This window comes from Choloepus didactylus, chromosome 2 (genome assembly GCF_015220235.1).
Source record: "Choloepus didactylus isolate mChoDid1 chromosome 2, mChoDid1.pri, whole genome shotgun sequence".
Classification (NCBI taxonomy): domain Eukaryota; kingdom Metazoa; phylum Chordata; class Mammalia; order Pilosa; family Megalonychidae; genus Choloepus; species Choloepus didactylus.
Window position 1 is genome coordinate 217,906,723 of NC_051308.1, and position 26,954 is coordinate 217,933,676.

General features: G+C 40.1%; 1 protein-coding gene across 3 annotated transcripts in view; it reads right to left on the reverse strand.

Annotated features, from left to right (window-relative positions):
- KHDRBS1 (KH RNA binding domain containing, signal transduction associated 1) overlaps positions 1 to 24,236 on the reverse strand; it is a 35,250-nt gene extending 11,014 nt beyond the window's left edge. For 2 of the 3 annotated variants that reach the window (XR_005215447.1, XR_005215448.1), the window contains exons 1-9: positions 23,695 to 24,236; positions 12,021 to 12,145; positions 11,092 to 11,208; positions 9,771 to 9,917; positions 6,956 to 7,089; positions 6,257 to 6,458; positions 5,185 to 5,252; positions 4,321 to 4,379; positions 1,773 to 1,965 (exon numbers count right to left, since the gene is read on the reverse strand). Coding sequence is in view for 1 of the 3 variants with exons in the window: in XM_037827879.1 (XP_037683807.1) it covers positions 1,868 to 1,965; positions 4,321 to 4,379; positions 5,185 to 5,252; positions 6,257 to 6,458; positions 6,956 to 7,089; positions 9,771 to 9,917; positions 11,092 to 11,208; positions 12,021 to 12,145; positions 23,695 to 24,076 (1,332 nt within the window). In the remaining 2 variants the exon portion in view is untranslated. Of the gene's footprint in view, positions 1 to 621; positions 1,966 to 4,320; positions 4,380 to 5,184; positions 5,253 to 6,256; positions 6,459 to 6,955; positions 7,090 to 9,770; positions 9,918 to 11,091; positions 11,209 to 12,020; positions 12,146 to 23,694 lie in introns of those variants that run through there. The other variant, XM_037827879.1, reaches the window with a different exon arrangement.
- Between the last annotated feature and the right edge of the window lie 2,718 nt (positions 24,237 to 26,954).

Consider the following 26,954-nt stretch of genomic DNA (forward strand, 5'->3'; position numbering starts at 1 on the left):
TAACATAGAGGACTAGAAATGGGGCCAACCAATTCCATCATTTCCTCTCTTGGCCTCTTAAGGATGGAGTTCAGAGCCAGCCTATCATGCCAGATCCTGCCCCAACCCAGTGGAGTTATTAACAGCATTTCTGGGATTGAAAGGAAAACCCTTAAAAGTACCCAGGTTTTGCTGAATTGTCGTATCTAAGGACAGGTGCTATCCCTTTCCAAGCTCTCAGAGATTATTTGGCATCACGCTTTGGGGCCACCAAGGGGCTCTTTAGAAGCTGCAAACTAGGGGGGCTGGCACTTTAAATATTGAGACCTAAGTTCAGAAACCAATTCAAGTTTTGGCTCGGTTGGTTTTTTCTCTCCAGAAATCAAAGCTGGTGATAGGATTGGATAAAACTGCTTTCAACAACTTCCAGGGGGTGAAAAAGCTTTGGTTATTTTTAAACTAAAACTTATCAACTCAATAAACTTTTTTTTGGTAAACTTATAATAAAATCCCCCCCCACCACTTTTAAGAATGTCTCCAACTTTTAACAAGCCCATTAACTTTAGAGTTAATTTAAGTTTATTTGAAAGAGAAAACTATTTTATTGTCCACCCAAAAAAAATGACAATTCATCACATTTACTTTGATTAAAAAAGGACTAAACTTTATTGACAAACTGCTGCAGACATTTTGACATAAGTTTAAGCTACCTATTTAGGCAGACTTACACATGTAGCATTTAATCTTCAAGAACAAAATGGGAGGACGGTACAAATCCAATTAGGACTTTAACTTATGTACAAAGTGGATTTTGATTACTTTTTCATTCAGCTGCAGTGTCCCTTTTTATATCATGCTAGTGTTGAGACATACTTGACTAACTATATTGACAACCGTCAACTTATGAAAATCATCAGCTTTTGGCTCCAGTGTCCAAGTGAGCTTTTCATAAGGTATAGAACCTCAGATGGACACAATACTTTGCTTTGCCTTTTTAAATACTGGAATTTTAGTTATTAGTACTATTACTCAAAGACTGTTTTCTTGGCTAAAAAGTTCTGCATTAAGTTCAGTTCAGGTGGCCAATCCCTCTCTCCTCATCAACCTCTTCAAAACCTAGTCTCCCTCTAAGTATCTCTCAACACTGTATGTCTGGGGCTAGATTTCAAAACCCACATAACGAAAAAGTCAGTTTTACAAACCTAATTTTGTTTTTGTTGTTGTTTTAAATCAATTAACGTTAAAAATTGCATCAACTATTTAATTAATGAGGATCTTTCATATTAAAATTTAACCTTAAGATTCAATGGCCATGTGCTTTTAAAGGAAACATTTTTTAGAGACATCTGAGCTCACTTTTGCATGGTGGCGCCTACTGCCATTAATGTTTGTGATTTTAATCTTAAACAGCCCTGAATTTTGAAATGTAGCCTAGTTTGGGATTCTGCAACTACAACTTTACGGGATGCCTCAAATCAAAACTAAGAAAAAATTAACAAGCCTTAACTTCAGAACCTTTAAGCAAGCAATGTCACTTTTGAAACTAACAGGTTTGTTTTTTGTTTTTTGTTTTTTTACTCAACTTCTCTTTTTTTATTATAAAAGGTACACTTCTGTTTATATTTAAACAACAAAGAAGAAAAGCATCTACACACTTAAAAAATTAATTCGATATTCCTAAATCTATTTTAACTCATTTTAAAATACTACATACAGAAGCCAGAATGCAGAGTAAGAATGGAGTAAGGGGAGTAGAAGAAGGGGACCACGAAGAAAAACACTTAGACAATTACTTGTCTGTTGTGGGTAAAGCAACAGGAATCCTGGGAGATACAAGAAATCAGTAACAACTTTGCTCATAACTGATATTTTCCCCTCATGTTTGTTTTTAATAACGTCCATATGGGTGCTCTCTGTATGCTCCCTTCACTGGCCTAGCCGGAGGGGCCTTCAGCGATGGCCTGGTCCCATTCCAGTCGTCTTGGCCTGTGGGGAAAGCAAGAACAATTTATAAAGCATGTGTCAATGCCATTTTGGGGTCAGCAAGGGTAGGTCAACTGGTAAACACCACCCAAAACACTGCCTTGCCTCTAACGTCTAGCCACTTCCCTGGTGTCCTTCTTTCAGCTCTGCTTGGCCCTCCTGAACTGCCCGGGCAATTTCCCAACTGTAAGGCAGTTGTGAGTGCACAGACAAAAGTGACCAACTCAGAAAGGCCTGAGTTTACTCTGGAGTAATCTCCAGGGAAGACTCTCCAAAGGCAACATAATCTATACTCCAGTCCCCAAACCTGGTTAAACCCAACACTTTGCTTAAGACAGTGAATGAGTCAACTCAACTGTTCTGAAATGGCCTTTCCTGTTCCCAAAGCATTTTGGAAGCAGTCTCAGGTAAGGTGACTACTTCTGTAGTCTTCCAGATTGGAAGCAGGTAGCCCCTTTTTCGTGCAATAGCAAGTCAGACTGCCCTGTGAAGTCTCCTCTGGCTCCCTGGGAAAAGCAAGCAAGAACCGTATTTCATGAGGCCCTTCACCCACAGAGCTGGTACTCACTGCCCTGGTAGGGGGAAGTGCAATTTTATGTTGTACTGATAGTATTGTTTGGGGAAACTGATTAACCCCTCTCTTATGCCAATCAGCCAGAGAAGCCAGAAACATGGTTGATATCCTCAAATGATTTTCCTGTGAGACAGGGAAAAGCCTGAGGGAGATGATCACCTACTTATTTTATTTCATGAAATTCAGTTGTGTTTATAAGCTTATTCTTTCCATTCACCCCATACCTTACCCATGCCAACACTTCCTAAAGCTTATTTCTCCAGCTGTCTGCATTCACAAAAACCTCCCTCCATCACAACAGGTTTAAAACTCCTATATTGATCTGAAGTTGCATAGAACCCTGCCTAAGCCTATTAATAACCCTCAGGAATACTTGTCTATCACTTTTCAAGTGGCTTCTGGGTACCAACAAAACAATTTGTTTTTCTAATTCAGTTTTTACGAAGGTAGAGATCAGGAAAAAAAATGATATTGGATAAAACAGATTAACCATGGCAACATCACACCAGGAGTACAAGGAACAGCCTGTCTCTTTCAGTATAGTCTTTTCTCCAGTAAAACAGAAATCCAATTTAGTCAAACACATAAAAGAGGCCCCACTGTACTGCCTCACCGACAGAAGAAACTATCTGGGTACAATCATACCACCCTTCCAAACAGCGGCATGTGAACAGTGCAATGTTACTGATGGCAACTGTTCAGTACCATTTAGTGAAAACTGGTAAAAATTGTTTCCCTGGGCAAAGCAGCTGATTGGCTATCTCAAACTGTCCTGAGGAACTGAGGCTCAACTGGTCTGTCTGTGGGTAGGTAAGTCTAAAAAGCTCCTCCTTTTCAGCCAAAGGTTAGGGGAAACTTTAATGTTTTAAGATGAACAACTACCATCTGCTGAGCCCCTTGCCAAGGTCTATGACATACCCTCAGGTATGGTGGAAAAAACCTCACAATTAAAAGATTGCTGTCTCTGAATCCACTGCCACATAGCACTCCCTCTGGGGCCCATTAACATGGGGTCATAATTGGCTCTTGAGGCCACTCTTGGGCAATGTGTTTTCAACCAAACTCAGGGAAAGCAGTTTGGTCCTGCTGCCATTCCAGCCTCAACAGCTCTCTTGGGATCAAGGACCAAACTGAAATGTCTCCAAGCCAGTCAGTAACTTGGTGCCTAGTACTTCCAGGCCCCAGGCTTCCAAGTTACAAGCCCCTAAAACCTCTGATCTGATTCTAATATGTGCTATTTTTGCCTCCTAACCTGGTCTTGCTAGCTGCTTGTCACCGAGGTCCCTTTCAGCTCACATTCCCTCTACAGTGAGATTCTTTTCAATGAATCCATAATATTTTTTAAAGTAAGGTAGTACAGAACAGTAGAATGAAATACGATTAAAGTTCTATCAATATGACCCAGGTATCAGTGCAAAGCCCAGCAACATAACCCAAGTCTAGCCATTTCCCTGTCCAAAGAAGAAAATGTAAGTTTAACAGTCTTTGCTGCTGCAAACAGAACAGGCTGAACCTGAGCTCCATTTTAAAATAAGACTTGGCCTTCCAAGAATAATAGTATCCTCACCTCACTTTAATAGTTCCTCTTTATACCATATCAAAAAATTTACATAGGAACAGGACTCCCTCTTGTCACATCTTCCAACATCTACACTCAATATTACCTTGGGCTTCCAAAGATTTCTCCTTAGATTGTAACTGCCTTACTCCCAATAATACAGTCACTAGTATCCTCCCAGGCACTTACTTGCATGTTCTGCCCCACCACAGAAATAAAGACATACCATAAGCTTCATAAGAATCTTGAACCTCCCCATGTCCATAGTCATAATATTCTGAGTCCCTGAAAGCCAAAGACAGGGTGTTAGAAAGCTGAAGGATGACCAGGTTTTAGTTTTACCTTCCTATCAAATGCCTCCACATCTTAGTCAATTTACTGTGTCAGTAATACAGGAAAATGCTCACTCTGCCCCATCCCCAAACTACAAAATACAACCTAAACATGTATAGACTATGCACTCATAAAAATATATGACAACTAGCAAAGAAAAATGGATACATACAATTTAAACTGAAAAAGCACAATCCAAAACTGACCATCTTAATCACAGTATACATAGTTATATATTCATATAGCTCAACACTGGAAGAGAATAAAGAGACATGAAAAGAATTTTTCTGTCTCTACTATAGAATTATGAGAGCCTCTCATTCAATAAATCACAGATGAAATATATATATATATACACACACAAACTATTTTTTAAGAGAACATGCAGAAATGAAAATATCTAAGTTTTGGTAGTGGGATTCTAGTTTCATTTAAAATTTTTATGCCACTTTAATATGACTATGATAGTTTTAAATAATAAATCAAAATAATTTAAAGGCATTTTCCCTTTGTTTCCATGTTAGTCGCAGGTCGGGAGTTTTTCATTTGCCATTCCTAGATTCTAACTATAACTTAAGATCCAAAGTTATCCAAACTTACAGATCCAAGTGTGTGCCTCACAGGTGCCAAAAGCAGAGGAAATATCCTCAAAAGGTGAGCCACACTGCTCCTGAGATTTGTGCTGGCTAAATCTCCCAGTTCCTCCAACTTGCTCCATCGCTAGGATGTGCAATAGCACTTCTACTGGCTGACTCACCCTTGGCTCTGGCTGTAATACCCTTCGTAGCCTTCGTAACTCTGTTCTGCATATGTATCATCATATCCCTAGAACAAATAAAATGAAATAAAGTCAGAATCAAAGAGTAGGGAAAGCAATTACATCCCATGAGGATATGGCAGGCTTCCGGATTAACAGAACTTGAAATTTCCCTCGAAGATGTTTTTAACACCCACTGTGGAATAGGTAAGAGACAGGGTTACTAAAAATAACAAAATGTTCATGTAATATGCCACAGAACAAATATGGGCAGGAAGTAAACACAACCCTAAAGTTTTAGTATTAATCAGAAAATAGTGGGAGATCTTTGTGCCAGTTTGGATATATTACGTCCCCCAAGAAAAAGCCATGATCTTTTAATCCAATCTCGTGGGATACGGAAAGTAGGTTGTTTCCATGGAGATGTGACCCACCCAACTGTGAGTGACACCTTTCCTTAAGGTGTGACCTCTGATTGAATGGGTCTTGATTAGCTTACTGAAGCCTTATAAAAGCTCAGACAGAAGGACCTTAGAGCTGCAGCTGAGACAGACATTTTAAAGATGGCCGTTGAAAGCTGACGCTGACATTTTGGAGAATGCCATTTTGGAACGCAACCTGGGAGCAAGCAGATGCCAGCCATGTGCCTTCCAAGCTAACAAGAGGTTTTCTGGACACAGCCTTTCTCCAGTGAAGATACCCTATTATTGATGTGGATACTTTATGGCCTTAAGACTGTAACTTTGTAACCAAATAACCTCCCTTTATAAAAGCCAATCCACTTCTGGTGTTTTGCAAAACGGCAGCACTAGCAAACCGCAACAACCTCTTAGTAAAACACTGTACATTAAGGCACACAGCTTATTTGGTTTCATACACAAATATATGGTAAACCATGCCTAAAATGGAAAAACCTTCTCATAGATCAACATTAACTACTAGACAGGAGGATAAGATTCCAATTCTTACAGGCAGTTCCTGCCACCTACATCAAGGATCAAGACCCTGTCATTCAACCTCATTTGGCAACTTTCCAGGTACTGGGAAATGGTACACTGTTCTGATTTCTTACATATTCTTCATATGTTTCTGGTGCAGGGGGTGGAGGCAGAGGTATTCTCTGGATGCCTGCTGCCCGTGCTCTTGGTGCTGGAGCACCCCTCACAGTAGGCGGGGGTGGCACTCCTCGTGTCACGGTGGTACCTCTGGTGATAGCTCCTCTCACTGGTGTACCACGCACCAAAGCTGACCGAGGCGGTCCAACACCACGGCCCCTGCAAGAAAAAAGTTTATTTTAAAATGGAGCTTTTAATAAATTGGCTATTTCACGTTCAGATTTGTTTGCAATTTTGGGAGTAGATAAAATTTACAGCCTTAACTAGACTGTATTAAAACAAAGATGAATGAACAGGTGAGTAAAAGACCTACAATGAAAGATTCCACAGATCCCATATTGGACCTGTGAATGCTTCATCAGTGCTGCTTTGGGCAGGTCTGGAGAGTATGAACACTCTGTACAGGTCAGTCATAAAAGGTAAAAGTCAGAGACCATTTAAAAAATCATAGGACTGCTCAAAATTAAAAGACCAAAAGTTTCAGCAGGATTGCAGCATTTGATTATGGCCAAGGTGCCCAAAATTTAGAACTCTGCTCGATACAAAATAAAAATTCAGAAATCCCTCCTAAGATGGGGATAGGAGCATCACTAAGAGGTGATGGGCCTAAGCAGTCAAATTTACATCCTATTTCTGCTTATCTCCAGTATTTTTACCTGGGAACAGGTGGAGGGGGAGGTGCAGCTCCTCGGCCTCTCACTGGCACCCCACGTCCACGGGTGGGCTCAGGTACTCCATTCAAGTAGGACAGCTCTAGAAACTGTTCCTGGCAGATATCATCCATCATATCCTGGGAATAGGAGATAATGAGGAGCACTGTGTATCATCTACACCTTCTGCAGAGAAGTTATCTGGTTCACATGAAACTCCAATGCCACAGAATAGTTTTCAAAGCCCAGATGAAGTCTCAGGTCATTCATTTCCTGCTGAAGTCAAATGGCACCCTATCTGTCACCTCTTTGGGGAAAGTCTTGATGGCAGACCCCTCATTATTCAGATAAAGCTCTTCATGATGGGGTCCCTGCCCAGTTCTCTAGATCACTTTCCTCCTCTCTTCATATATAACCTCCTCTCAAATCAAGCTGAACAATTTGTAGTGCAGAGCATGGAATATTCTCACATATCCATTCTTTGTAAACATTTCCTCTTCCTGGAATAATAAAAGCCATTACTATTACTAGAGTTCTATGTGCTAGGCACTATATAATAAGCTTTCCATGGTATTTTTTAGTTTAATTTTTTAAATAACTCTGAGATTTCCCCCATTTTATCACTGGGAAAACAGACAGTATAAAACAACTACTACAAGGACATACAGCTATATTAAGTGGCAAACTCCAGATGTGAATTCATAATCACTTGTCTCTTAAAATATAGGCTTTCAATCATTAGGCAATATTGCCCTTTTGTCCACCTGACAGACTCTAACCACACACACCCCTCCCTCTTACAAGACTTACCTAAAGCGTATCTCTTGTGCAACTCTCTATTGATGCCACCTCCACTCCCCCTTCCCTGTACAGGAGAACATCCTGTAATTTTCTCTACCCAAGCACTTACCACAACATTATTTTAGAACTGTTAGGCTGTATTCTTGACAAGATTGTGAGCTTTTCAGGAACTATCTTTGTAATTTCAGACCAAAACAAAGTATTTGGGGACAAACAAGGAACCTGCAGCTCAGAAAGGTGAAATAACTTGCCCAGGATGACCCAGATATTGCCCCCAATCCAGTCCTCTTTCTGCTATATCATGAAGCCTCTCTGGTATAGTAAATGGTTCTAAGGGGAAAAGAGAGGGTTCTGGTCATACATGCAAAAACAGGCTCAGTTTTTTTCTCCTCCACAAGAGGGAAGAATTGATCTCCAGACAGGTAAGAGTCAAATACCATTCACAAATCTTTTCACACATTTCCTGATTAGAGATATTCAGTCCTACTACTTCATAAATTTTTATACATTCCAAGTGGATAAATAGAAGATTCTAGTTACTAGAGATGCCCTGCTCAACCCTACTTTACATATTACTGCTGCTTTGAGACTCACATTGGGGAATCAAGTAACTAATGCCAGTGTGTTTGCTCAGATTCCTCTAACTGCCACATCGACACTGAGGAAACCCAGAACTCTCTGGCAAGCATCTTTTTCAAAGATCCATTTACGTGAAAGCCTCGTAATCTATCCTTTCTGAGAAATAATCTGGACACCAAAGATAAAGAGGAGATGGCCATTCCCTCTGCAGTCCTTCAGAATTTGGGTAGCTCAGGATGCTTTAATAGAACACCTCAAAAAGATTCCACCCCCCAGGAAAATTTACCAGGTCTGGGTTTTTCTCTAGGATATTTTCAATTGGTTGTTTCATGCTGAACCTTCCAATGAAGTCAAGGTATTTGGAAGCAAAGCAGGTGAGACATTTGAGACAGTGTTGGAATCCTTGGAGCTCTGCATTATGGGTATACATTGCCTATTAGTTGTTGCTCTACCAAGTCTTGCATCTTCTGACACCACGTCTAGTTCCAACTCCTTCATTTTATATGCAAAAAAAAACATCAAGGACTGCATCTTACCTCCTCTTAGTTTTAGTAATGAAAACCTGAGACTTGCTTAATTCTAGCTGAAAAATATTCCAAAACCTTCCTATGGTTTCAGGTTCATCCTTGGTATTAAATAAGTAGTATGCTAACTGACAACCACCACCCAGTCTTTCTACAGCAAAAATAGCACCATTTTCTACTTATTCAGAAAATGGATCTCTGACCTGCTGTCAGTGGAAAAACATCTCCTGTCCCAACTCTTCCTGGGCCTCAGTTACAGTTTGAAAGGAATTACACACCAATTTGGTTAATATCATCAATAGTAAAGCCTATAATAATCACATCTCTTCCAAAGCAAACCCTACTTAAGTTTCTCTAGAAGAGAATACCCTAAATGCACACAAGTCAGAATTTAATCCATTAAAACTGTATGCTATAAGCTTCTTAATGTTACCCTCCAGACTACCCAGAATTTAGAATATAAACCCCTTGAGTGAAGGGACTCATCTGAGTCATTTTCCTGTCACAACCTCTTGGTTCCACACCAGTTGCATGGAACCAAAATACTAAGTTCAAGGAGGATCCTGTTAAATCTTTGTTAACTGGATATTAGAATGGCAGACACACTGAAGACCCAAGATACTGACAACAAAATGGTACACAACTAAAACTCTGGACATGAGGAGAAGAATGGTCTTGGGGCTCAGTAATAGCTCACTGCAGACTCTACTGCAGGCAAAGAGCTCAGAAGCACTTGCGCACAACACGTGAGAACTAGGCCTAAATAATGTGACACCTAAGAAAACGGAACATAAATGCATAAGTTGGTATACAATTACAGATTATGCATACACCCTGGTTAAGACCCCCTGCTTTAGCAAGAGCATAAGATCTAAGCTCTCCCTTGCTCAGAAGATACAGAATAAAGATTTTCTTACTGGTACTAGAAACTTCTTTACTTCCTCCATGGCATGGGCCATAAGAGCATAAGCCTCACACGGGGGTCCAAAGACTTCAATGAAAACATGCAGATCCATATTCAGGTGGGCATATTTGGGGTCTCCACCTTTGCGCAGCTCTTCCTCCTGTGGAAAAATGCAGACAAACATCATATCACTTGGACTAGGGAGAAAACAATATCCTTACCTCTAGGCCAAAGAGTGAGCAAGAAATAAGAAAAACAATGAATTTTAAGAATAAAGTAAAAGAAGCTCTGGAGAACATTTTACACAACCTGCTAAACCTGCATTTGATCTCCTGCTAACAGTTTACAGTTACCTTGAATCCCTGGGGTATTAACTGGAGCTCTTATTAGAAGGCATAAAAGAGAAAAAACTAACTCTAGTCTCCATTCAGTTTGGCAAGTATTTACTTTTAAATCCCAGGAAGAGCTGCTGATCACCAGCTCTGCTTATCTGCTTACATGGTCTGGGGAGTTCTAGGGGAGGAAAGAAGTCAGGACAAAGAGAAAAGCTCACATTAAGTCTCATCAGCTAGAATAAAATACTTCAGCCCAAAATGTATTCCTTTTGTGAGTGGATAAAAGAGGGTCTGAAAAAACAATATTTCAGTTAGGCTGCATTAAAAGGTGTGAAGGAGCAAGCTTTTAGTCTGCAGCAGATTCTGACTCATCTAAAGAGCTGACCCTAGAAAGCTAAAACTACTCTTTTTTCAGTGGGAAGTTTCTTGGCACTTATAAAAGTAAACTGCATATGGGGCTGTAGCATGGGGTAAAAAAAAAAAAGAAGCATTAGTTCCTGTTGTCAGGATTACTCGTTTCCCTTTAGAATACATTCTTTCAGTGGGCTTCACATTCCAGCTGGCAGGAAAATCAACCAACCTACTAATCCTCAAACTCACCTGCACTCACAACACAATTGCTCTCACTTTTCCATGTTACTAGAAAAGAGGCATGCTGTTCTTATTTTATAGTCTTTAGTCTGGGTAAGTTTTAGTATATCCAGCTACCTTTCCAAAAGTTTACAGAGCTCACCAATGTCAAAGTTGCTACTACTGTTTCCATTACTATGCAGTCAAAAGGCAGAAAGAAAACAATTGCATATGGGCACATATGGGCAATTCCAGGATTGCAAAGCAAGTAAATTAACCTGGTCTTTAATGTCTTGCATCCAACTCAAACTGAAAGGAGTCACATTCTGTATATATACAAAGTGCTTGCTTCATAAAACATCTGTACTGGGCTCTGAGCAACTAGAAAGCATCAGGGCATCCTCTTGCCTCTTTTAACGCTGAGCTTACCTTGGCTTTGTCTCTCATTGAGCCCTTTCCCAACACAGAGATCTTTGCACCAGTCTCCTCTTGCAGTCTTTTGATTGTATTCCCTTGTGGTCCAAGAATCTTCCCCACAAAATTAAACTGACAGAAAATAAGAGAGTTCTAAGTACACATGTTCCTATAAAATGTTTCCATACCTACTATCTCATTTGATCTTCAACAACCCTGTAAAATAGGTAAACTATTACCATTCCCCCTTTACAAGGATCTACTGAAGCTCTACTGATGAAGTGATTAGCCTAAGGTTACAGTTAACAAGAGGCAGTTCCAAGACTTGAATTTGGGTTTCCTGATGTAATGTGGTGCTTTTTCCAGAGTATCACACTGCAACCCTTAATACTTTAATATACATAAACACTTTTAAAGCAATGACATCAAAACAGACATATAGCACCCTGCAAAAGCATTGGTTTAGTAAGCTAAATATAACCATTGCTTTCCCTACAAATAATTAGGTAGATAAATAGATAATTAGCTAAATAAGAAAGCATTGCTTAAAAGAAAACTACAAGAAATAAATAAAATTAACTTCATCCAGTTAAGGATTTGTGTTTTATTTCCATTTATTTAGATCTAATGATTTCAGATCAATCTGAGAGAGAGAACAACTCTTCAAGGTTCATTTTTCCTTTAGACTTGGAGCCTGAACAAATATCTGAGAAAGAAACTTTTTGATAACAAAGAGATGATTATACTTCTTTCCTAGCTATAGCTATGCTATTAGTTATGAACTTAGATATTTCAACTGCCAGAAATAGGCATTCAGAGCATGGAAGAGAAACCTCAGAGGCTTAAGCTTCTGATGCATCACAATCCCCAAAAATCTTTATTACAGCCCATGTACTGAACACCTACAAAGATAACTCAAAGGGGCAAGGTACTTTTTGTCTTACCTTGGGATACTGCTTGACAGGTATCAGCACCCGCTCCTTCAGCTTCATGTTCTTGTGAGAAAATAAATCCAAGTAATTTTCATCATCATCCTTTTTTGAATCCCCTTTCTGAATCTTCTCAATTTCTGAATGGGACAAAGAGAATTTCTTTTTGCTGTGGTAAATAAAGGCAAATTTCCAAGTCTGCTTAAAGCAATAACATGGATAACTTTGTGAATAAAACCAAATAGTTCAGATCAGTTCAGGTGCTGAAAGCACCAAAGTTATATGAGGTCGACTAGGAAATCCAAAGCTTGCTTCTAATAAGAGAAGTCTGCTTTCCTACCTCCACCTGGAGCCTCTACATAAAAGACGTTCAAGTGTTTTATGACTTAAGAATAAATGAATTTAACAAAGCAAACTAATGGAGGTTAGAATGAGAAAGAGAGGATATAGTGACAAAAAAAAGGATATTTTGCATTTAAAAAAGTACAAAGTCACATCTTGATGATGATATTAAAGTCAGTAGTTTAAATATACAATGGACAGTCCCATAAAATTCCACTGTAGCAGAGTGCTCTGGATAGTTCTTAAGAGTTTAAAAGATTTGGTTCCTTACTCTGTCACCTACTACTTGTGTGAATTCAGACAAGTTATTTAACTGCTCTCAATTTTGGTTTCCTCATTTGTAAAATGGTGGCAATGTCTACCCTCATGAGATTGCTATAAAGAAAATAACATATGTACACATGTCTAATAAAAGTCCTTATCTTATCAAGTATTTACCACATAGTTGCCATTATCTTGCCCAAATTCAGTAATTGTCTTGAAGGAGAAAACATACCAAAATACTTTCAATTCACTAGTTAAGACAGTTTCTTTAGCCCTCATCAGAATTTTAGCATCCAATTTTGAAACAATTCCCTATCATTAAGGAACCTCACTCATTCATTCATTAAGTAATTGCAAGTGACTTGAGTGTTTCCTATGGCAAGGCAGATGAAAGAAGAAATTCAGTATGATCATTACGACCACTATGGGTGACTTGGAAAAAGCCAGGCACCTATCTTGCAAAGTATAGGAGATAACAGCATGATCAGACACGGTCTTCATCCTCACTATGATGATACTGGGGTTCTCAATATATGCGGATGGCAATGATGTATAGTTAAGTGCCATGATAGGAGCTCTAAAAGCGATAACTAATGAGGGAAGGGGAGTACATAGGGAATAAGCAGCAACTGAAAACTTACATGGTCCATGGAGAACAGTCAAAAAAATAAATTTATACTCCCTAAAATCAGTGGGCCATTCTAAATGAGACAGAATGCTCTCTTTACATAATCCCCTACTGTTTCTATCTTCCATCAATTTAAGGCAGGCATCCTTAAACTTCAGTATGCATCAGAATCACCTGGGGGCTTGTTAAACTAGATTGCTGGGCCCTACCCTCTGAGGTTCTGATTTAGTAGGTTTGGGATTTGTGTTAGGAATTTGCATTTCTAACAAGTTACGGGGTGTTGCTGATACTGTTGGTCTAGGGACCACACTATGAAAACCACTGGTTGAGAGGCAGACAGATACCCTATGTCAAACACATTCTGCAAATTTATACCCTTATCAGTTTTTAAAAATAACTTTTTTACACTAAATCCAGCAATGAAGTACGCAGATGAAGGAAAGTTACTTTAACTTTGACAGACTTTGTAAGACTTCATAACATCAAACTAAAGCCTTCTGTTTACTGAAAAGCCTAATTTCAGATGTTACAGTATACAATGCACTAACTGACCTACTTATGCCTGACAGCACATACATCCTGCTTTCTGACTATTTAAACTGCTAATATATTGTAAATATTCTTAACTAAACCCTTACCCTTATGAGAACTGTAAAATAACCCAGCAGTCTTCAAACTCCTGTTCTGCATTGCTTGGAATAGAAAACAAATTTGACCTTACAATTAACATACCAAATGCTTCATTCAATACCCTACCTGTTTACCATGGTATGTCCTGACCTGAACTTCTTCCCACTTACTGCTAATATTAACTTTTCTGGCCACTCATTTGAGCCTACCATAGCGTTTCCAAGCTAGAAATCTGGGTACTCAATCCTCAACGGTTTTAGAGGAACAAAGATCCTACAATTCTGATCTGAAAACATCATTGAGGAGTTTGTAAAAATGTGAAACAAGTTATCTATTTCTTTTTACCTTTGACAGTCTGATGTGTTTCCCAATTGCCACCATCTAGTTAGACCCTTGAGCTGTAATTTATACCACTTTCCAGAAACCTTACTTAGCGCAAGATGACTCAAAATCTGTTAATCTGCTGTATTCCTTTAGGAGCAGGGGTACAAAATTAAACCCAGTAGAAAGGTGTGCTTATAGTCAATGTAATGCACTCTGTGAATTCAAAGGCCTCTCTATAGCAAAGATCTGTTTTGAACTAGTCAGATCTTAATTAGAATCCCTTTGTCCAATTTTTCTCACATTTTTTTTTAAAAACATAAAAACATTTTTAGAGAATTTAAAGAACAATGACTTAAACTGAGGGAGAACTGAAAACAAAAGACTAAGGGGTAACTCGACCCTTTGAGAAGGGTAATCTCCCATGTTTGGAAGGGTTATTCAAGTCTACTTCATGTCAAATACTGTTCAAGTACTACCTTACTTATCCTCAAAAGAAACTTAGTGAAATGGCTGGTAGAGGAACTTCCTGAAACTCAGGAAGGTTAAATGATTATCCCTAGGTCATAAAGCTGTTAAAGAACTAGAGTAAGGATTAAAACCCAGGCTTTCTACACCATACAGCAAATGTTCAGGAGTTTAAAAAAGAGATCCAACTTCAATTAGAGATATGAACGAAATGGATGTGGTTAGGACTAAGGTAAATTAGACTAAAGGGTCAAGGACGGTATGAATGGTGTTTTTAGAACTTCAATTTCTATGTGAGAACAAAGGAAGAGATGTTTATTAGGTGCAAAATCTATTTTTGGTAACACACTATATAATTTAACTTGTAAGGTCAGTTTATTCAAACAACATAATCACATGGAACACTGAATAGGTAGGGAAATCTGATTGGTTCGTACAGTTTAGTGTGAAACCCCAATACATCCCAGAGATGTGGGCAGAAAATAAAGATGTATTTGCAAAGCCCCCTTGAGGGACTAGAGGTTAATGCGGAAAATTAAATCCCCCCTCCTCCCCTGGGGAATTCTGTTGCTCAGATGTGGCCTCTCTCTCTCAAAGCCAACTCTGCAGGTAAACTCACAGCCCTCCCCACTACATGGGACATGACTCCCAGGGGGTAAATCTCCCTGGCAACATGGGACATGATTTGTGGAGATGAGCTTGGCCCTGGCATCATGGGACTGTGAAAGCCTTCTTGGAGCAAAAGGGGGAAGAGAAAGGAAACAAAATAAAGTTTCAATGACTGAGAGATCTCAAATAGAGTCGAGAGGTCATTCTGGAGGTTATTCTGATACATTATTTAGGTATCCCTTTTCAGTTTTTAGTGTATTGGAGTAGCTAGACGGAAATACCTCAAACTGTTGAACTGCAACCCAGTAGCCTTTATTCTTGAAGACAACTGTATAACTATATAGCTTACACTGTGTGACCGTGTGACTGTGAAAACTTTGAGGCTCCCACTCCCTTTATACAGTGTATCGACAGATGAACAGAAAAATGAGGACAAAAAGTAAACAAATAAAAAGGAGAGATGGGGGGTATGGGATGTTTTGGGTGTTCTTTTTTAACTTTTATTCTTATTCTTTTTTGTGTATGTAATGAAAATGTTCAAAAACTGATTGTGGTGATGAATGCACATATAATGGTACTGTGAACAACTGTACATCATGGATGAGTGTATGTATGTGAATATAACTCAATAAAATTGAATTAAAAGAAGAAAAACTGTGGAAAAAAAAAAACAAAAAAACAAGGCTTTCTTTAATTTCAAAACTCATGCCACTTCTGTTATGTCCTGTTACCTTTCAACAAGTGGGGCAGGGTGGGACTTGGGGTTTCCAGGGAACATGAGGCCTTTAGAGCAAAGAAGAGCCAATTTTGATAAACACTGTTTTTTTAGAAAAAACTTTGCTCCAGGGCAAAAATGCTTTCTAGATAAGCTTCTGGAAACTCCTTTAAGTGATCTTTGCCTCTGGAGACTTTGAATAGCCCAAGAGCCAAAGAAAGAAAAGCTAGGTGTGAACAAAACATTTGTTTCCTGGCCAGGCACTTAGAATAGTCAAATTTTATCCAGTGCCTTCCTATTTATATTTATTATTTCATTTAGTCTTTTTAACCAGTATTATCCCCATTCAACAGGGTGGAGAAATTTGGGCTCAGAAAAGTAATATCACTTGACCAAGATCACAAAACTAATTAGTGATAGAGTATTTAAACACAGATAACTCATTACACCATTCAGAGCAAATTCAACTAACCTTGTGGCATTTCTTTCACTGTTTTTATTATAACTTGATCTTTCCTGGTTTTGTGGGTCTTATCACAATGAGACTGTAAGCTGCCAAGCCTGAGGACTGTGTCTTAAATGTATGTCCCAGAGGAAAGAGCATGGGTTTTGAAGCTAGACAGAACTCGGTTTGATTCTTAGGTTTGCTACATATTTGGTGTGTGACCTTGGGTAAGTCATTTAACCTCTTTGAGTCTTCTCTTCCTTTAAAAGGGAAATAATTAAAAAAGGCAGGAAATGGGTGAGAGATAATGATGCCTAGCTGGCAGGGTTTTAAGGGTTTGAGATAATGCATGTGGCACACAGTATATATTCAAATAAATACTTGTTAACTTATTGATTTGGTTGTGATTCATTTTGTTCACAGAACTACAGTACTTTTTTACTAGCATAGTAATTAAGTTAAAATCGAAGAAACTATAAATCTTGTTAACATGAGTTAGAAAAAAAGTCAGTCATAAAGAGTAACCAAAGCCCAGAACTGGACAGAAAACAGGCTGCCAGCCTGTAATAGTTTTAAATGAAAATTTCAAGTACTTCTCCCACCAGCCCTTCTCTTCTACCAGCTTATAGCTTTGATGTGCCTTCCTTGGTCACAATCATAAGCACATTCAAAAAGATTTAATGAACAAAAAATGTTAATACTAGAAGTTTGAAAAAATTAATATACTTTATCAAATGGATTTACTTTAACTAAAACAGATTACCACATATATTTCATTAACTGAACCTTTGATGAGGATGGCACAAGGAACAAGACAATGGTCAAGATCGTCTAACTAAAGCATCCAGAGATAGTGTTCCTAGAAGGGCAAGATACATAGGATATCTGTTCCAAAACATTAGGGCTCATGCTTTCCTCTCAACCCTCAATGCCTTGGTTCATACTTCTACCCACAGCATCCCTTTCCCCATTGTTACAATTTCTGGACCTGTACCCTCACTGAACTAAGTATCTGTAATTCTTACTAGAGTGCCTGATACACAATAGGCATCTGTAAATGCTTGCTGAAAGAAGGAAATGTACCATTACAACCTCCAACTTCCGTTAATGATTCTCATGTCTTTATTATTCCCAAATTTATAAAGCCCTACCCTATACCTTTTCTGTTGATACCACCTTTTGGAATCACAAGTCTAGTAAGCATACTATCTTTGTATAAAGAGTCATTGAGATATTTATCAAATTACTTATTGTTTCAAGCAAGAGCATTAGCACAATATGTTCTTCATCTTTTTTGGGTCATGGGCCCCTTCAGAATCTGATGAAAGCAAAAGTCCAGCTCCCCAGAAAAAGAGACAAACACACATGTCATATACGGTTTCGGCTAAAGGTAGAAAAAGGTTGGGTATTGTTAAAAAAAAATCCCCCAAAGCCTGAGTTTAGAGCCCTCTTTAGAGCTCAATGTTCACATTCCAAGACATTGGCGTTGTTAGGGATTGGATTATGTCTCCCACAAAAGGCATATTCAGGTTCCAACCCCTGGTCCTATGGGTGTGAATCCATTTGTAAACAGGACCTCTGAAGATGTTATTAGTTAAGGAGTACCCAGACTGAATTAGAGTGGGCCTTAAGTCCATATAAGAACAGGAAATTGGATACAGAGAGGAAACCACAGGGAGTAGCCAGAAGCTGGAAATCAAAGGAATCTGAAAGAGAAAGAAGACCCCACCATGTGCATGTGACAGAAAAGCCAAGAGCTATGGCTCTCCAGCCAGCCAGAAGATACTGACTCCAGGAAGAAGCAAGCCTTCTAACCTCTGAAACAGTGAGCTAATAAATTCCTGTTGTTAAGCCAACCCATTGTATGGTATTTGTTTTAGCAGCCAAGAAACTAAAACAGGCAGAGTGACCATGGTCTCCCAAGTCTCTTCCTTAGGGCCCAATTTAAAACTTAGGACTTAACTTTACCTTGAGGTAATTGTAGATTTATATGCAGTTGTAATAAATAATACAGAGAGATCCTGTACACCTTTCACCCAGTTTTCCCCATAGTACCATCTTGCATAGCTATAATACAGTATCATAACCAGAGAATTAACATTAAAACACATTAACTTTATTCAGATGTCACCAGTTTTACATGCACTTATTTGTGCATATTTAGTTTTATGCAATTTTATCACATGCATAGATTCATGTGCCCACCACCACAGTTAAGAAACAAAACAGTTCTATCAAAAGGATCCTTCATTCTATACCCTTTTATAGCCAGTCCCTCCCTCTATCCCTCACCGCTGGCAACCACTACTTGTCCATCTCTATTATTCTGTCATTTCAAGAATGCTATATTAATGGAATCAAACAGTATGTAACCTTTAAGAATTACTTTTTCACTCAGCATAATTTTTCTGAGATCCATCCAAGTTGTTGGGTTTATCAACAGTTCATTTATTCTTATTGCTGAGTAGCGGTCCATGGTATGGATGTACCATAATGTATTTATCCACCTTTTGGAGGCATATGGTTTGTTTTCAGTTTTGGGCTATTATGAATAAGCTGTTATGAACATTTGTGCACAAGTTTTGTGGAAACTTAAGTTTTAATTTCTCTGGGATAAATGCCTAAGAGTGCAAGTGCAGTGTTTTATGGTAAGCACTGGTTTAGTTTTTTAAGAAGCTGCTTTATCACAGATATATGTATGCTTAACAATATTTTGATTAACCTTGCTAGTATTTGTGTTCTATAAAAATAGTATTGTACTATATATAGTCCTCTGGGACTGACTTTTTCACCCAACATTAGATTGCCAACATTTCTCCTTGTTGTATATAGCTGTAGTTCATTCACATCCACTGCTGTAAAATATTTCATTTTGGGAATATATCACAGTATCCAATCAATGGTGGAACAAGTTGCACCACTTTGTCAACAAGGTGCATTATTTTATGAATGATGTGTTCATGTGCAAAAGTTTCTTTGGGCATATTCTTAGGAATGGGGTTGCTCCGTTTTAAAAAATTTGTTCAGTTGTCAGATCAAATGCCAAACCATTACCAAAGTGGTTTTATCAATTCACGCTTCCACCAGCAAAGTTTTAGAGTTCCTTCTAATCCACATTCTCTCAAGCCTTAAGTATTGTGTGACTTCTAAATTTTTGTCAATGTAGGTTATTACTTTCCGGTCTTAAAAAAAAATTATTTCTATTTATTTATCTTTATTCTTTCAGCTGCTTTATATTCAAGTTTCAAATTGAAAAAAATAAATCCAGTTGGAATTAGTTTGGGAAATGCACAAAATCAACCGTTTAATTTAATAGTATTGTCATTTCCCCCCTCCTTCTCCCACCAAGAACATGGCATATTTCTCTATTTATTCAGATCTTCCTTCATCACCTTCAGTAAAATTTTAAGTTGACAAACCATGTACTTACATATTCATCTGTAACATTAAGATAAAAAATTCTTCCTGTTCATAGAATGACTAGAAGAACGGAGATGATGACTACAACATGAGCAGCACACTTCCTGTCATGTAACATGCTCTATAAAAAATGATACTAATGGTTTGTTATGATTATACATCTTGAATAACTTCTGTTGCTTATTTCATGGTATTTTATATTATTCTAATGAGATTCTTTGGTCCATTCATTTTCTAATTGGCTATTGCTTGTATATCAGAAACCTATGGATTTATACATCTTTATCTTGTAATTAGCTACACTAATGACCATTTTCCTAGGTGAACAATGATGGTGTTGCGAACAGTGATAAGCTCTGATTCTTTTCTAATATTTATACCTATATTTGGCCCATAATTCCTTTGCCATGCAACTTTCCAATTTTAACAGGTTTTGCTAGCTGTGTAGAATGAACTAGGACAGTCTATCTCTCTATAGCATATTATAAATAAAAGAATTAACTATTTTGAAGTTTCAATAGACTGTAAAATGTTTTCCACTGCATGCTTGCTTCTGGAGGATACATTTGAGTCTCCTTTTTAAAACCTACTGGGGATTGTTAATTTGTTCATATGTTTTATTAATTCCTGAGTCATTTATACTAACTTATGTTTTCCTAATTGTAGAAAGTAGAAAAAGAACACTACTATATAAAAAAGCATTTTATATTTATTATATAAATACATTAACAAATAATTTTTCTTCAGAAGACTAGCATGGGTCGTTGACTTTCTGAGTCCTTATCTGTTTGTAAATGCTTTTAATTGTCATCATAGTTGACTAATAATTTGGCTAATAGAGGTATATATTAAAAAATCTACATCCCTCAAAATCATGTTGATATGTTTTCATCACATACTAAAGATGAATATTCATTTATTAACTCTTTAGTAAAAGGCACTCTTTGAGGCACAGGAGATACAGCAATGAACAAAGCAGACAAAAATCCTTGCCCTCATGGAGCCTGAAAATCTAGCCATGAATGAGAAGGGGTGTAAACAAACAAATATATAATTAGAATATATGGCATTATCAAGATGCTGTTAAGTACAAAATAAAATAAAGTTGGGAATGGGACAGGGACAGCTGGGGAGAGGTGTGTGTGTGTGTAAGAAGTGGTCTGGGCTTCATGTCACCTTTTGGGAATGAGCAGAGATGCCTGAGAGGGTTGCAGTCCCAAGTGCTGGGCTCTGCTCTCCAGGATTCCTTCTCCTCCTGCATCTTGGCCTCGTCAACTTTACTGCCTTGTTGGCTGCCCGATACTTTCAAATAGATTTTAATATTTTGTCCAATCAGGGCTTAATTCTTTTTTAACTGTTTAGGGCTTAATTTTTAAGTACAGTTTGTTGCAAGTAACATAGTAGGGAATGGGGGGTGGAGGAGGTGTGTGGACCCAAATTCAGACTAAGTTCATATCCCATGTGGCTTATTAACTTTTCCTTTGGCAAATTACTTCATCTCCATGTGCTTCAGTTTCTCATCTGCGAAAATGAGGATAGTAAGAGTAACTTCCTCATAGTGTGATCCTGAAGGTTAAATATGTAATGTAAAGAGCTCAGACCAGGGCCTGGCACTTACATGTGTCCTCATCAGTGCCAGAATACTATTCTGTCTTCTCCGAGTCTCATTTTCTCACAGTTGATGACTTCACTGCAATCTCTTTTCAAGATTATTCAGAGATACCTTAAAAGCCAGGCCTATGTTACATCAAGACTCACACATGCTAAGAGGTTTCTACACATCCCAATCTGTTCTTTCCTTGAGCCAGCATCACCTCAATCCCATTTCTCCAAATTAACATTTCAGTTTGGTTAAAAAAAAAAAAAAAGACATTAAAAAAAAACCAAAGTTAGAAAAACTAAAGAGCATGCTCTTGGTAATAGAAATTAAGCAGTGAGAGGAGAGTGAAAATTGTAACTTTTAAGGATCGATACTTTAAAATGGTTATCCTAAGAAACCATTATTTTATTTAAAACATGAATACCACACTGGACACTTGACATGTTACAAATGCAAAAACACCTTGAGTTTTCATCCCTCGTTCAGTACCATGAATTTGCAACAAGGAGACAAGTGTGATGACAAATTATTACTTAACGTGTCAAAGGAAACTGTGCTCGTGCTTTTACACACCATTTAATCCTCAAAATTTATCATTCCCACTTTACAGATGAGGTTACTGAGGTTCAGAAAACTTCCCAAGACCACATAACTAGTTAAGCGTAGAATTTAAAACCCATTCCAACACCTTAATATTCTCAAGTTTAAACATCATGCATTTAAGCTGGATTGAATTTAAAGATGTGGGGAAATAAAAATTAGACCAAGTTAACCTTTACCACACAGGTAACCTGCAAGTACATGTTTCCGGGTTCAACTAAACACTTGGTGTTTGCTAAGTGCAAGGCAGTGTGAAAAATAAAAAGATAAAATGCAATCCTTGGCCTCAAAGCGCTCACCAGAACAGTAGTAATGTTTCAAACAATCTGAATGAATTTCAGGATAGCAAACCACCGAGAGCTGAAAAATGTTAGCAGTTTAATCAAATATTTTATTTTTGACCATCAAGTGCTTTGCTTATTGTGTTTAAAAGTAAAGACCCCTTACCAACGTTAGGAAAGTAGAGAACAAAGGGATCGTTTCATTAATGATCTAACCTTTATTTCAACCTTGCCGAAGAGTCTAACTACTCATTCCATGTTGAAAGTTGTAAATTTTTACTTGCTTAATAAAATTTAGGTACCGTAAGAAATACTTATTAAAACGTTTTAACTAGAAGCTAGGGCAAAACAGACGGCTTTAGGGAGAAATCAGAGCGCCAAGGTGACTGGCCAGTGGTGATCAGAAAAGGAGAGCTAGTCTACAAACAGAGAACAAAGACTACCGTTCCTAACCTCTATTTCACTGCTGAAGCAAAAAAAAACAAAAAACAAACAAACAAAAAAAAACCCACAAGCTTTCCAGGTACAAGCCTCGTGCAACATATCTCAATTATTGTCCATCTCCTCGGGAAATGTCATGCAAACCACCCTAGAGTCCCTTACTTTCCTCGATCATCCCATTTCACAGTCTCTAGGGTTCTTTTTCCTTTTCTAAATGATGCGAGTGAACACACGTTGTAAAACTAAGGTGGCCAATCTTCCAGCTCTGTAGCAATCATTTTACCCACCTAACTCGGAAATATGATTCCGAAAACCTCAAGCTCGGATCCCCATTGGTCGCTAGCTACAGCCTCGGGGCAACTGAAGTTTCAGTCATCGCCAAGCACGACCCGGCCCCAGTGTCGACTGAGCGCTGGACAGGGCACCCCAGCCTCGCCTCAACCACACCTCGGCCCTTTCTCCCACGGTCCCTCCTGGCTCGGGCTTGGTCTTCGTTTCCTACACCCTCAGTTGAGACGGGTATCGCCACCAGCAATCGAAAAGGCTTTCCCCTTGGGAGAACCGGAAGATACACGTTCATTTCTGGAAGAATCTAAACACTTGGAGCGCGGGGCAGCTGCAAGAGTGGGAGGGGGGAGGGTTAGGAAAGAGGCGGGGAACTCAGCACCATCCATCAAGATCTTTGCGCTAAGAGATCGCCAAGTCGCCTTTGATCCTCCAACGCAGCCTAGAAATTCTCCCTCGCACCCTGGGCAGGGACAGGAATTTGGAATCCAGCCACCTGAAGATGAGGATGAGGGAAGAGGAGTTCACGACGGTTTCGGTCCCGGGGGGGTTTGGGGGGGGGGGCGAGAGGAACAAAACCGCTGCCACCCAAGCTCCTGGGTGGCCCGGCGATCCAGAGGGAGCCGGGCGGTCCGCTTACCTGCCGTCAGCAACTGCATGGCATGAGTGAAGGACGGGTCGAGCGAGTCCTTCTCGGCCATGAGTTCCGGCAGGTACTTGTTCTCCGGCTCCATCTTGACGGAGGCAGTGGCTGAAGGGGGCAGCAGCGGGGTCGGCGCCGGACCGCCCACTGTCGCGTCGGGACCCGTGGCCGAGGGCGGTAGCAACGGTGGCGGCTGCGTGGCGGGCGAAGCCCGGGCGGCCCCTCGGGATCCTCCTCCGCCTCCCCGGGACCGGTGAGGCAGCGGCGGCTGCCGAGACGGCGCCTGACGCACTGAGGAGTGGGCTCCCGAGGGGTCCATGGAACCGCTGCGGCCCGAAGACCGGATCATGCGCGCGGCGGGGTCGTCCCGGCGCTGCATCTGGGATGATGTCTGGTCGAAGGATCCGGGAAGCGACGCGGCAGCAACAGAGGCCCCAGCGGCGGTTGGCGGAGGTGGGAGAGCGGGAACGACGGCGACCGAAGCCGACCCGAGCGACCCAGCGAAAGAGAGCACCGGAAATGAGTCGGCGCGCGTGCGCAGCCAGTCACCGGCACCGCCCTTGGATTTCGCCGCGGAGAACAAAGTCCCCAGTCGAGCCACGGCGCCTGCGCAAATGTCGCAGCGCTTGAAGAAGTCGTCTCACTCCAGCTTTCTCTCCGAGTTCGGCAGGCCTATGCTTTGTGCGCATGAGCGGGTCGCCGCGGGTTTCGTTCGTTTTCTTTTCCACGTGACTCAGGCCTAGCGGGACACGTGTCTCCTCCCCCTTCAGTCTGAAAGACGGAAGGGGGCGGGGACTATGGAATGTCTTTGTCCGCGCGCGGGCTGGCTTAATGTGGGGTCCTAGGCCTGTTACTCGTAGGGCCACGGCACCTTCAGTGGCTAAGTGGAGGGGGCTGCGCTCAATGGTGCGGGTGCTGGTGTGGGCGTGGGGGTAGGGTGCAGGGGGGAGGTGTCGCTGAAGGGAGGAAATGAAAGGAGACCGGGGTGAGTGACTGATGGAGGGAAGAAGAGAATCGAGGCCGCCTGGTCAGGAAAAGAGAAGGTAGAGAGGCTGCCTTGAGCAGGGAAAGGGGAAGAGGCAGGGCACGGTGGAGACTTGGGGTGGGGAGGGGAAGACTAAGGTAAAGTCTGACGCAGCTATGAGGGATGGAGATGGGAAGGAAAGCTTGGAGGCAGAAGTTGTGGAAGGACGGCTCGGTGGGAAGATCGAAAGCTGCTGGAGGGTTTGAACTAAGAGTGAAGGTTCAGATCGGAGACCTACCAAAGAAAAGGGCCCTGGCCTAAACTAGGGAGCAAGAGAAGTCGTAACCCGTGATTTCCAAAATTACAAGTAGAGTCTAAAACGTTAGCCCCCATTGGTCAGAGAAGTCTTCTTAAATTTAGCTCTTATTTACATATAGTACTGATTTCTGCTGATTGTTTCTTACACACACACACACACACACACACACAGGAGTCTTATTAGGATAACTCTACGGACTTGAGTGCTAGTCCTGCTTTTGTCTGCTCCTCACAATGGATCATTACAGACTTGCTCAAAGACCAAGGTGCATAGTGGACATTCTTCCAACAAATTTTCGTCCTGGAGCGCTACATGCAAGCAGAGCCCAGGTCTCTGTTTTCCCCTATGCCTTCAAACATCTTTAACCTTTTCTTCCCTTCTCAGATTTTTGCTTCCCCCCTCAGATTTTTGCTTCCCCCATTCAAGACGCTAACATTCATTTCTTTTCCCTTTGGATCATTTGCCCTAATGGGCCCACACTTTTCAAAGACGTTTCTGGAACTTGTCTTTAGGGTGCCTGGAATCTATTGATTTTTGGATCTGAAACATAAAAGCCTTCAACTACGGAACATAAAGGCCTGACTATGTTCTTGGGGATGGGGGAGAGAAATTACATTCAGAAATGAGAACAAAACACATAACTCCATAAATTATTTTGCCAGTCTTACCCCCTCCCATTAGACTACAAGTCCCCATATGTATTTTTTTTTTATCTCCAGTGTTGGGGGATGTACCTTACTTTGATGTAACATAAGAAGTGACCCTTGTCTTCAGGTAGTTTATAGCCAAGTAGAGAAAAAGAATGTTTTCCAATAATTGTAATGCAGAATATAATGTGACAAGTGACAAATATAAGTGAAAATTTACTGCTATTGAAGTTTAAAGTGGGAGTAGAAAGATTTCAGCCAGAGGAGTATGAGTTCTAGGTGAAGGGAATTGTGTATAAATGAGCAGAGATGAGAATGCCAGAGATACATTCAGAGAATGGGAGTAATCCAACTGTGGACTGTGAAGGAATTGGTGGGTCTAGAGAGCAATCGCATGGAGGAGCAGAAAGGCAGCTAGGAGAATTTATAGCTTCCTTCCAACTCATTTCTGCAGCCATCCTTGTAAATCCTGGTTGGGTGGTGGGCTGCAAATGGCTGAAGTGTCCCTTTGCTGTACTGAGATGCCCAAACTTTGATAAAGAAGAGTTTGAAAAGGACCTAGGTAGTGGTGCCTCTTGGTTTTCTAGACTAGGATCAACGGTCTTGCTGGTGGCTGTCAAACCTTTACTTACTTTCTCTGAGGGGGAACTGTGAGCTCTTCTTCCTGGTGAAGAGCACAAAGGGTAATCTCTGAGACAGGGTTACTGATGCTGCCGTGTCCTTATTATTACCAAGTAAGTGATGCAGCTTCTTCCATTGTGGGGCTCTTCTCGGGGTCAGGAAGAATAATTCCTGTCCTGAAGGCCTAGAGGTCTGGAGTTCATTTTTTGTTGAGCAGGATCAAAAAAGTCAAAAGACTGACTTTGCAGTGAGGCAGACAAGCTCAAACCCAGTGAGGACTTGTCTTTGCTGTGTATCATTAGGAAAATTACAACCTTTCTGAACCTTAGTATCCTCTTCTGTAAAGTGAGAATCATGGCATCTACCTTACAGGATTGTTGTGCACGTCAACAATACCAGTGTTAACCTCCTGACACATCATTATTATTATGTGCTCAATTATTATTGACCCATTATAATTTTATGCTATTTTGTGCCCACTGAAGATTTTGGGGTGCATTATATTGGCTCTGGGTCTAAAAGGCCTAGTGTCTAATCTTTATCATTTTCACTGACTATAGTTAGGCTTTGTTTTGGAAGGGGAAGGCCAAGAAGACCACTTTTCTTCCATCCCATTTCCTCCCTCAATCCAGTTACTCTGGTATAGGATGCAGGAATAATTGAGAGCACAGTGATTCAGATGGTGCTAGGTCCGAATTGTGCTCGG